The sequence below is a fragment of the Macrosteles quadrilineatus genome, unplaced genomic scaffold (genome assembly GCF_028750875.1).
Source record: "Macrosteles quadrilineatus isolate MER2022 unplaced genomic scaffold, UCM_ALF_1.0 Scaffold_2__2_contigs__length_208266976, whole genome shotgun sequence".
NCBI lineage: Eukaryota > Metazoa > Arthropoda > Insecta > Hemiptera > Cicadellidae > Macrosteles > Macrosteles quadrilineatus.
Window position 1 is genome coordinate 137,606,304 of NW_026542595.1, and position 12,757 is coordinate 137,619,060.

General features: G+C 35.2%; 1 protein-coding gene across 6 annotated transcripts in view; it reads left to right on the forward strand.

Annotated features, from left to right (window-relative positions):
* LOC128984764 (uncharacterized) overlaps positions 1-12,757 on the forward strand; it is a 63,087-nt gene that overhangs the window by 1,335 nt on the left and 48,995 nt on the right. For all 6 annotated transcript variants that reach the window (XM_054404127.1, XM_054404126.1, XM_054404129.1 and 3 more), the window contains exons 2-3: positions 7,269-8,552; positions 9,243-9,630. In XM_054404127.1, coding sequence (XP_054260102.1) covers positions 7,269-8,552; positions 9,243-9,630 — 1,672 coding nt within the window. The remainder of the gene's footprint in view (positions 1-7,268; positions 8,553-9,242; positions 9,631-12,757) is intronic.

Below are 12,757 nucleotides of genomic sequence, written 5' to 3' on the forward strand. Positions count from 1 at the left end.
TTTTGCTTGGAGCGACAGAATACAATGAATAGGCCTACAATGAATTTATTTGGCCAATCAACAACAACATTGTTACAGGCTATGTCAATGTACAAGCTTAAAATAAAATAAATATCATGAGAAATCAAACCAACCAAAAATCGATCAAAACCAACCATGTGAAAAAAAATATGTTCAAGACCATGCACAAAAAGATACAAAGCAAAACAAATGCAGTTCATCAAAATGCATGCACTATGCAAAAACAGCAAACAGGTTGTTTAGAGGAAAACTTAGGCTACTTAACTTAAGTTAGGTACGATGCGACTCGACTGTCATCGAGCGGCAGTCGCGGGGTGGTAGATTGTTTTGCTTGGAGCGACAGATGCGACTCGACTGTCGTCGAGCGGCAGTCGCGGGGTGGTAGATTGTTTTGCTTGGAGCGACAACTTCTTCTTGGCGTCACCGAGACTTGGTACCATCAATGCACCTAACCTCAAAAGTGCGCACTAAGTAGCCTAAAGATTCACTAAACTTAAATAAATTTGATAAATTCACTTAACCTAACTCAGTAAAACTTAACAATTATTTTAGTATTCTTTATGTGTAGGTAAGTTAGTTATTTGTTATGAGAAACATTCCAAAACTGCCATGCCACAAGCCAAAATGAAATAGCCTAAAATTACTCAATTTCTCCGTAAATTGCAGTAACTTACACTAGCCTAACTTGAATTGGAAATCAGTGTTACAAACGTAACCTCCTCACAGGGTTTGTTGATTTTGTTGATTGTACTTATTGTAAATGAAAAAAATAGGTACCAATTAATTACATTTTATAATTACTCCATTAATATTTGAACAGCCTCTTCATACCACATTAGGTAGGCTACCCTACTGTAATAATTGGCATTTTATATATTAACTATGACGCGCCTAACTTTTAAGCCAATTTGATCATTAGCCATTTAACCTATATAGGCTAAAGAAAAATATTTTTTGAATCCCCTAAACGAAAATGTAATTAGAAATCTTTTAAAGTCGATAATCTAAATAATCTACTAATCTATTGGGTAACTTGTAATAGGCCTAGGCCTAGTCTAACATAATATTAAACTAACCAGATCTTCCGACTTCACCAGCTATTGCCTGCCAGACGTTGTCCTTTATTCTTTGGTCTTTGTAGGAGATATGTTTCAAATCATAAAACGCGGGGTGTTTTGCCACTTCTAATATATGGTCGTCTTCCTCACCACTAAAATTTAACCTAATCCCAGACGTTGTCCGGGTAGCCCACGACGCCATATAGCGAAAATAAAAGGTCGTTGAACTTGTCAAAATGTTGTACGTACTATATAACAATCTTAAATGTAACTGTCACTGAGCGACTGTCGCTCCTGACTGGTCTTGGAGCAGTACCCAGCGGCTGCGCGGCTGTCGCTCCAAGCAAAACGTACCTTTACTCGGATTTTGCTATTTGAAAATCAAGGCCAATAAGTTAACACATTTAACTTTAGTTAATGTACCAAATTTATTATTGTTACCGTACCGGTAGTAGTATTTTATTCTTAACTTATTACCGGTAATGATTTATATTTCGCCATTCAGAAATTACATATTAAAATGGTGCTATTTTAACAACACCTAACCAAACCAAAACTCTAGAACAATAGCAAACTCCTTTTGATGTCAGAAAAGCCATGTCAGGGTGGTTGGCAGTGCTTTAACTTCTATGTGAATTTGTGACTATATTTTGTTGTTATTTGGTCTCCAACATGGCAACCCGTAAGACACATGTTAATTTTTAAAATTTTTTAATTAACCTTTTGTGTTTATTTTTGAGGCTATTTTAATTTAAATAAAGGGATTCTGCACATCTACAGGCAAATATTACTAAATGGTATGCACATAGATTTTCCCTGCGATGCACAGGAGCTGAGAAAAACGGGTTTCAATAGCATGCTTGTCTATTAATATAGAATTTAGCCCCGATGTTAAACCTCAATAAGAAATGTTGAATTCCCATTTTTGGTCCAATTAACATAAATATTCTCAAAATAGAAATAAAACCTTCACATAGGACCGATAACCTTTCTTTTGGTACAACCCGCGTGTAATTCTGTCCAGTAGGCCTAAGTTTGTATAGTCAGGCTAGTGTCACAAGTTTTTTTACAAAAGTTTTTTTCATACATAAGATTAAATAAAGGAATAGTACGGTAACCTTTTCAGGCACATGGGAAATATACTGTAGAGTTAATTACTTTTCTTACCTTTACCTTTATTACACAACCTGCATGTAAATCGGTCCAATAGAACTCCAGATCTCACTTTTAACACATTCGATGCGGCGGGTCCACCGGTGGACCCCGCGCGTCTCAGCTGAGGAGCAGGGGGTCCACGGGTGGGGGAGCGCGCATTGCATTGTTTGCCGGATCAGTGTGGTTCAGCCATTGTCGGGGAACGTTGTAATCTTTACCAGCCTGTAGCTTATAATGCGAGCTTTATTCTGGTGTAGGTTGGTACAAAAATTGCCCGTAAAATCCCGTCTGGCAATGCTTTTGTCCCGTTTTCGGGGATTTTCTCAGTTCGAGCCGTATTACAAAGACTCTGGTTATTGATCCAGGCAGTGCTGATACCTTTGGGTGTTTCAGTGAACTACGTCCACTTTCGGAGTAACGCAGAACAATCACCACTGCTCTTTTGTGATTCGTCTTACTGAGATATTTCAATACCAATAGCGATCGCTGATTCAGTTAGCGCGTCGGGGCTCCGCCCGGGCCTCGCCGCCATTGGCGAAAAATTTTACCCAATGTTAAATTGTCAATAGAGATTTTAATTTCAGTTTTTGATAACATTTAGATGAGTAATATCTGAAATCAAAGAAAAATTGGCAAATAGGCCTACACAGACAATTGCCTTTCATTTGGTACCAACCGCGTGTGAATCTGCCAACAAGCTTCTAGTATGGTCAGGGTGGCTGTCTAAGCTTAACATTTTGGCCCCATGTTAAATCTTCATAAGAAAAGTTTAATTTATATTTTTGACCCAATTAACATGGATATTTTCAAAATACAAATATAACCTGCGCATAGGACCGATAACCTTTCTTTTCGTACTACCCGCGTGTAACTCGGTTCAGTAGTATGGTCAGGCTAGCTGTCATAAGCTTTAAATTTTAGCCCTCATGTTAAATCTCCACGAGAACATTTTATTTGTATATTCGTTCCTAGAGGTCGCCCCGGGTTATAAAACTCAACCAAGAATATGTAATGAACAGACTTCTCTATTTTCACCCCACACTGTTTTAATAAGACATGTGTAAATTGTTTGGATTTTCTGTTTGTATTTTATTTTGTTGTTATTTTGTCACCAGCATAGTAACCTATGAGGCCCGCGTTAATTTTTTTAAAATTTCAAATTTTCGTGCTTATTTTTGAGCCTATTTTAATATAGGCCTAACGAACTTCAACCAGGACGTGATGAAGTTAAACGGGGCAAAGCCCGCGGGTACAGCTAGTGTTTCAAAGATAATTGGTTTAAAGAATTTCTGGGGTCACTCGGGCAAATACCGCCCTTATTCTCTACTGGGTGTTTCTACGTCCTAGGGCTGTGGTGGTGGTTAGGAAGGGAGAGTGAGGCTTCATTCTCTCCCCCCACTGTTGCCTTTCTACTTGCATACAAATATTTGCTGATCAGTCAAGTTTATAACAGTGTAATACGTACTGCAATATTGTGTAAAAGGGATATTTAGGCCACCATGTAGGATTCTAATTAAGTTTATGGGTTTAAATTATTGGTCACTATTTCGGGAGGGTATTTTATTCTGTCAGATACTATAAAACCAGTAGCCTAATTAGCCAATTATAAGCAGTTCCGGGTTTAATGGATTCCAAAGCTTAAATGCCTAATAATTTATATGTGAGTCATTGAATCAACAGTGGCGTTAGGAAGGCCTGGCAGTGCATGTTTGTGATTGGACGTGAGGGTCGGTTTTAAGTTATTCCTCTGTGCCTTGGATAGACTAGAGGCTATCGTTACAGAATGTTGTCCTAAGCTTTGATTTTATGTAAGTACTAGCTGTACCCGCAGGCTTTGCCCCGTTTAACTTCATAAGTATTAATAATAAATTAAAAATGACTATCTCCACTAAGCCTGTGGTTATATTGGCTCTATTCATGAATAAAATCTGCTCAATTGGTCAAGTCGTCGTCCTGTCCTAATGTGGTTTTATGTCAATTTGTTTTATGTTAATTTTCAAGATGAGCTCGTTCGCATGGCTCAATCACGTCCTGATTGAAGTTCGTTTGCTACGCTTACTCATCTTTAGGTTGGAGCTCATTCGCTACGCTAACTCGCCTCCAGGTTGAAGTTTGTTCGCTATGCTCACTCACCTTTTGGTTGCAAGCTATTGTCATTAATGTAAAAAAATAATAGTGCTGCACCCTTTTGGTAAACCTATTAACTCTCTAATGCTATTGAACATCACAGAATCAAATTGTTTAGTTGAACCAGCTGTTAAGATTCTTTAATTCCATTTAAATATGAGTACTCATGAGGTTAACATGGGAAAATCCAGAGCCACTGGGGCGGAGCCCGAAAGTCCGATTAAAATAAAAACTACTTAGTTTTCCTATTTAATACCCAAAGAATCGGTGTACCGAATTTCAGCCTCCTCTAGGTAAATGGGAAGTGGGAGAATTAGTGATGAGTGAGTCCGTGAGGGCTTTGCCTTTTATATTTATTTACCGTATGCAAGTAGGCCTATTTGATAACATTTCAATGCCAGTGTTCATGTTTGAACTGACGTGAGCTTGTGATTTATCATTTTTACAGTGTTAACTTACGTAAAACTTATAGCCTATGGCTTTAAATTGTACATTTTCACAGTCCATGGACCTTAAGGCTGTTTGTTAAATGTGTCCGATATTAAAGCATAACTTTAGAATCCTAAGTAAAAATGCAATGAAATCTAATTTGAAGTATCGTACAGCTCGTGACAACTAAGCTGGAGCTTGGCCTAGCGCCGGTAGGGAAAAGACCGAACTGCAAACATTTCCGCTGCCTCACAGGGTTAACTCCCCTTGTACTATAAACTTGAGCACCTTCATATGGGTGGCGAGGACAGTTGATGCAACCCGCATGACGAGACAATGTTTTTGAACTAGCTACTAGTAGCGATCGGCCAAGTTAGATGTCCAGCTTAGATGTCACGAGCTGTACCTATAGCATATTATAAATATTGGCCCCTTATTTTCATCCCTCTTCTAGTTTGGCTTCCTTTATTAAAATCCTTCTCTTTTTAACAAATTTACCATATAGGTCTAGGGAATAAGCTATTACCGTAGGTCTCATGGTAAGACCTAGACCCGGGACCGTTTTACTTTTTTGTTTAAATGTCTCCAAGGGCTAAAAATACCCTTCGCTCAAATCATAACTGTGTGTCCGTTATTGCGATTACTCAAGCAAAAATGATCAGATAATTTTTCACAAACGTGTAAACCTACGCTTATTTGAACAAATTTGCGAACCAGCATGATCGGAGCTGATGGGAACCGGGGTTTATGGGTTAAAAATTGGTTTTTCCCAATTTTGAACCGTTTAACACCAGATTTCATAATTTCTTTCCAAACCATTTGGTAGGGCTTAACCCTCCAAGTGTCCATAGTTTAGGCCTTAATGTCCACCTATTTTTGGCGCATTTGCAAGGTTTTATAAAAACGGATCTGAGAAGCTTAAAACAATGTTAATTCTAATGTTCTATATACCATTTTGTTTGGAAAATCACGGGCTTCAATATTATATATAAAACATAAGGAACATTTAAAAAAAAAAAAAATTTTTTAGGTAAAAAAAATATAATTTCGAAAATTTAAAAAAAAAAAATAAGTTCGCGCCTAATGAAATTGTATAAATTATAGGCCTATAAATATTTGAAAATAGCCACTTTGTTCTAAATTTTATGAGGATTACAAATATATAATAATATAAGGAAGTATATTTGCAAATAAATAAGTTATGGGCAAAAAACTGATTTCAGTACATAGCGTTTAGCTAAGAATGCATAGCCTAACCATAGCTAGGAATCTGGCTGATAATTTACATCAATATCACTACCTACTTCTTCAGGATCATCAACCAGCACTTCAAAACCACTTAAATCTTCTTATAATGCACCACGTATATCACTACTTTTGATTTTTAACACTAAAACAATGATAAACGTAATAAAACACATCAGTCATCGGTCCGGGGGAACCTAGCTGTTTACAAATACACGCACGTCAGCTGTCTGCTACAATATTTTCAGAACTAAAATGAATAGCGCTTAGAGACAGACATCTGGAGACAGCTTAGAATGTAACGGAAAGAACGATACCTAACTCGATCCAGTTCAATCCGATTCAGTCAGTTATAGAGCCTTCGCCGTAAACGATGTCTGCTTGTCGAAAAATCGGCAAGTAACACTATACAAAGTGTGGTGCTTGCCGAATTTTCGTCAAGTAACACTGGGAGGGTTAAAAAATAAATAATTTTGAATATTGAAGTGTTGTTAATTTATGCCTAACGGTAACGGGGTTAATTCAAAGCGAAGTAGTCTTAGTTCTAGTACTCCTGAAGTTTTTGTGACCAGGCTGATCCAAAAAAGCTACACCGGTACCTCTATGCTAGTGGAGCGTGCTTGCCTATTTTTTTTTTGTTTATGTTAGGCTAACTCTACATTTTAATCTTAAGAGATAAATGTAAGTGTTAGGCCCTAGCTCAAAAGCCAAAAAACTGCATTTTGATCCCAACACAATGGTTGTTTTTTGACCCATTGGAGATAATTCATTTATACATTTTTAGTTTACGGCCAACATAACCTGCCTTAAGCCATATAGGTACCACACTAACACAACTTGTTGGATTTTCAATTGTTGCACACTTAAAAAACATAATATTGCCACAACAGTCACTTAACGTCACTTCTGGTTTGATGATGGTTAAAAGTCAGTAATTGAGAAGGCGAAAACTGTATTAAAAAGTACACCATCAGCCGGTCGGTGTGAGAAAAAACATCCAAATGTTTTTACAAAATTGGTAAACATTGATCTTTATTACCTATGTGGATTGCATTGTTTTGCTATTAAGTTATTTAGATTTGCTATATTAGACTGTGAGTTCAGGAAAATACATGTCTTATTAATTGTCACTCACTCAGTATGAATTTAACTTTTTTCTTCTGATTGTAATAATAATGGAATCAGGGCCTAGATGTAATTTTAAGATGTATCAAACAGTGTTTGTGGTTTCAGATGGATCCAAATGATGCTGTGCCTTCAGGCACATTTTCTGAAGAAGAAAAGCTGCCAGAAGGTATGGATGAAGATTCCAGTTGGTTTACCAAGAATCTTGGTGATGAAAGTGACAATACTGAAGGGATGAGTTCCCAAATCAACCAAGATGAGCTTAGCCAGGGAAATGACGATAATACAAAACCAACAGAAGAAGCTATGGAGACTGACTCACCATCTGAACTTCTTTCTGAAATAACAGAAAAAAGTAAAAAGAAAGAATTGACTGAATTGAAGGACATTGAAATAAACAGCAAGAAACATGATATTAGTAATGAATTAAAAGAAATGTTTGAGGAGAAAAGTAGTGATGCTGAGGAACTACAAGAGACTTCCTTGACCAAACATTCGCTTGACACGGACATCACGAAAGAGGACAAACTGAAAGACATTGTGCCTGATGATATATTGGGAAAAGACGATTCATTTGATGAACTTGACAATGATGCATTGCACCAAGAGCTTGAAGCTCATTTAACCTACGACAAAAGCGAACAACTCTCTGAGTTAAACAGCGAAAGTTCTATATCTCATCCACAAGAAGGTGAACATGACAGTCAAAAAGAAGCCGAATCAGGTCCAGAGATGACCAAACTTGATGAGTTGAGTTTTGAAGGCAAGACAGAGTTGTTAAATGATATAACAGAAAATATTGGCACTAAAGAAATAGATGAAATCATGCAAGAAAGTAACCCCGTCGAGGAGGAAGATAATGGTAACAAAACAATTTCAGAGGATAAGGAGATTTCAAAAGATTTAATTAGCGAATTGAAAGAAGATTTAGATAATCAAATAGAAAATGTAACAGATGAAACCAGTGCTAAATCAGAACAAACAGAAGAAAATACAGAGAATGAAAACATTGGAAACATCGTAGATAAAGAAAATATTGAATTGAATCAAGAAAACATGATGGTAGAATTTGCTCATGGTAGCGGTAATCAAGTTTTGATCCAGATAAACACAGACAAGTCTGAAACAAATGAAGAAGATTCGGGGAAATCAGAAGGCATTGTGATGGAGACTTCTGACGGACAAACTTTGGTATTTTCTTCCTCCGATGCAGCGGAGCCTGATGATGTGTCCCAGGTTGAGGGGGGAGCGGAGTTCCTGCAAGCTGTTACTGGCAAGCTGGAAGATGTTCTAGCAACAGAGCCTGAAAAAGAACCAGACCTTCCTTCTACAACAGCCACCCAGTCCCCGACCAAAGCTACTCCTGTTGACAAGAAAGAAGTTCCATCCAAGGTAAGTTTTCAACTACTGAGAAAACATTCAACCATCAATTTGTATTGTTTTGTTTTGATCAACTATTACAATTAAATGAGGTTGGTTTGTTTGTACAGTACAATCTCTTTATGTTTAAACTTATTTGAGGAAATGCATTTATAATTCATATTAGGCCTAAATAAGTAATTTTTGCCACTATTAAAGTGCTATATAATGTATACATTTTAAAGAATAAACAAATTGGTATAAATATTAGCACATGGCACACTGATGGTGTTGTGCCAACAAGTTTGCTTTCCCAGCCATACATTTAATGCCTGACTGTAGCGCTGCATGTCTCGTGGTGAGTCAATGTCATTAATTTATTGTGATGTGTAAATATTTCCTTAGTGTTTTTCTCCGTAACAAATGAAAATATTGTGAGTATAGGCTATTTTTAACTTTTGTTGTTTTTTGCTGTGCCATTTCTCCTGCTAACATGAATTTTTGTTATGTCGGATCAGTCTCAGTGTATAGTTAATAAGGTTGTGCTGTACTTCAAATAATTGGCCTATAACTCCAAGTGTTATTTATGTACTATTTAATAATTTTTATTAGCATTAACAGTTATTACTCTATTTTAATTTGTTGGTTGTAATTGTTTTACAAGATAAAATATCATATTAATTATATACAATTTATACTGATACCAACCATTTTAATTTCCAGGACTCCCCTAGATGCTGCGTTCCAACATGTAAAAGTGGTAAAACGGGATTAAAAACCACCTATAGATTCTTTAAACCTCCAGTAAATAAAATATTGTACAAAAAGTGGGAATATGTATTTAAACAGGCAAAACAAGAATTGACTCCGGAATTACAAATTTGTGAGCTTCATTTTCGAACGGGGCTAATTTATAAAAGGGGTATAGACAAATTTGGAAAAGTATTATGGGCCTTGAGAGATGGAGCTTTACCAAAGCTTACTGCCTCTTCCGGACTGTTGCGATTGGGCGGAGTTCCTCCTTCAACAACTGTACAAGTGCCAAAGAAACCAGAGTCGCTGATTAAGCCAGCGACATCCCCAACAAAGTCTGTCAGTCCTTCAGCTGCAGGTAAGAATACATATAAGATTATTTTTGGTAACCAGGGCTTTCTTTTATATTCTTTGTGTTTGTTTTCAACTAAATTACATTTATTCAAACCAATAACAATTTATGTAACTATAAATAGGCCTTTAAATAAACCTAATTTACTAAACCACATTAATTAATAAAATTTAATTTATTTACTTTTGGTATTTTAGTTATTGTTTTATTTAACTAAACAACAAATTATGAATAAAAATATTTTATTTCTTAATTTAAGTTATATTTTGCACGATGAACTAAATGTGTAATCCTAATTCTTTTACCCTGTGATATTTTCAACTTAAAAAGCTAGTAGCAAGTACATTTTTGTAACGATCTGTAATAATACAACTGCACTGGCATATTCCCTTGTTCTTCATTACATCTATTTGTTCAAAAAACTGCATTTTTTATATTGTAAACCTTCTGGAACTATTCTCACTGCCATGGCCAATTTTACCCAAGCTGGTACTTTGCCTCACCAACACATTGTATTAACTCGTAGATAATACAAATAAATACGGATATTTTTGTATTTAGTCCTCAATCATGTTAACTCTATGGACTTGTATAAAGACCTTTTCGAGTTTATTTTAAGTTTTGCATTTGGTTAAATATTGTGAGTTCACCCAGCAACATCAGATAGTTTAAGTTTGAATAATTCCGTTTCAAAAACATTTTAAATACCATTAGCGTAAAATTCCAATTAAAAACCAATCGAGAAAGACGGTATGAAATAAAAACTAACTCATTGAAATAATATTTTTAGACTACCGCATCTCAAATGGTCACAATGAAGATAAAAAAAAATAGCCCCCAGTTCAATTTCTGAGGAGAATAGCATGTCTATAATCCTCTGTCTTTCCGTGTTGTATTTTAAGTTAATAAGTTTAGCAATTTTATTTCAATTTCATATTTTTTTTAATTGTTTGATTCATTCCTCCTTGTAGCGATCTTGTTTGTTCATATTTTTTTTTCATTTATTGCTTGCATGCATTCTCATCATCTGTACTAAAGAAGGAAACCGGTCTACTCTGCTATTACACAATCTTTATTCATTGGACATATTCATTTGACTAAGTAAACTTAGTCTGCTGGACTAATTTAGAAAGGTTTTCTATAAACAAAAGAAAAAATACAATCTGTCACTTGCATCATTCCATTCGCTATGTCCACACTTGTGCGATTTTCTATTTGATTTTTTTTTCAACTTTCGTTTTGATTTGCGTCTTAACACAAGCAGGTGAAGCATGCTGTGTGACTGTCCACACATTTCCACTATAACGTGTTCCTCGCAGAATGGCCAAGTTGTGTAAAAGACATAGGCCTATTGGTGTGCAGTATTATGATTTATAAGTCTGATTATGAGTCGTGACGCTTTGGCAGTTGCTGAAATTAATGTTGCTTAAATATCAAAAGTGTGCAAACGCAAGAATCTTTTCAATATTAGGCTAAGTAAGAAGTTTGGAGCTTATAATGCAAAATGCTTAATGAAAATGCTCCTATAGTCTTCAATAAAATCAAGAGTTTCCTTATTGTCTGACGCCATCACTACACAATGCAATAAACAAGTTAAAACAACCCAAAACAATCCTAAGCAGCATGGTGAAACGCAAGAATAACCAAAGTTAGATTCTGCTTGCTTTGCGACATACAACTCAGAAGCTTCTTGGGTTTCTTGGAAGAAAGCAGGCTTCTCCGCATGCGTCACACGCTCTAAAGCAAGCGCTGTGCAGCATGTGTCAAGAGCACATAAAATCGCACAAATGTGGACATAGCTACTCTCCCTTTCACTCAATGATAACTTATAACTTTTGATCAAATAACCACCTTACCACCAACAAAATAAACCGCCATTTTGAACAGTTTGGTACTGTCAGATTGATGTTTTCAAAGAACACAACACTGCTTCATTGACAGATTTTTGATAATTTTAATCAAAATCAAATGTAGGTAATTATAAACTGTACGATTTACACACAATAATTATAAAGAAAAAATTTACTTAATAAATGCATGTATTTAATGATTTAATTTTATTAAAATTAAACGTCTAGAACACTATATCTGTCTTAATTAATTTAGGCATAATTTTTGACAACCTTAATAATAAATTGAATCAGCATTATATCAACCAACTTATCAAGAAAGAGTTGAACCAACACAGGTAAGGTAGTTAAATAGCCATTTAAGATCATGTCAACCACTTGGTTAACAATACCACATTATACTAGGTATTCTTTGGTCCTGATTTTAGTGAGAGTTGGATCAACTGTAGGCCTATGTATAATTTTTTGTTGTACTAGCATGCTCTTTACAGGTTGATATTTATTGAAACCATCCAGCATCAAAATATATTTTCATATTGTGTGTGATAAATTGTAAATAAAGTTTTGTTTTTAAAGTGTTCTTTTCTTGTTTCCTTATAACCCGCAGGTTGCATTAATATTATTTATATAAGCCCTAAAAACAATAAATTATTATTTGCATTTTGTATTATTATACATAATTATTTTTAAAGGGGGGGCGGGAGAGAATATTTTAAAAATATAAACAACACACAGCTTGTTTCATTCATAAGTTTTATGAGTGGGAAATATCTAAAAGTCCAGACTTGTTACATTACTGTAGGCCTACAGTATAAATTTAAGTGTAGCTTTTAGAGGTTAATTCTATAATGTCATGTAGCCTACAAATCAGAAATATAATAAAATTATTTTATTCGGCCAAATTAACAATAATACAATTTGCATTAGCCATGTCAATACAAATTACTAAACTATACATTTACCAATGTACTATATTATTTTTTAAGTTACACTAAAAAAGTATAAAATATAGAACAAGTTGAGGAGGGTTTTGTGCTTACGCTTTCTTGCAGTCTTGTAAACATGACTGGTCCAAATATTTTTGCCTATACAGTAGGCCTACTTTTCAGTAAGGATTTATATAGGTTTTCATTGTATTATAACTAAAGGCTACAGTGATAAATGAAAGTGGATATTTAAATATTTTTCATATTTAACAGTGCTAATAATTAACCCAAGACGTACCAACTACTTAAATGAAAAACAAAACCCTCCACACATTTAAAATCGTTGATCAGGCTAGT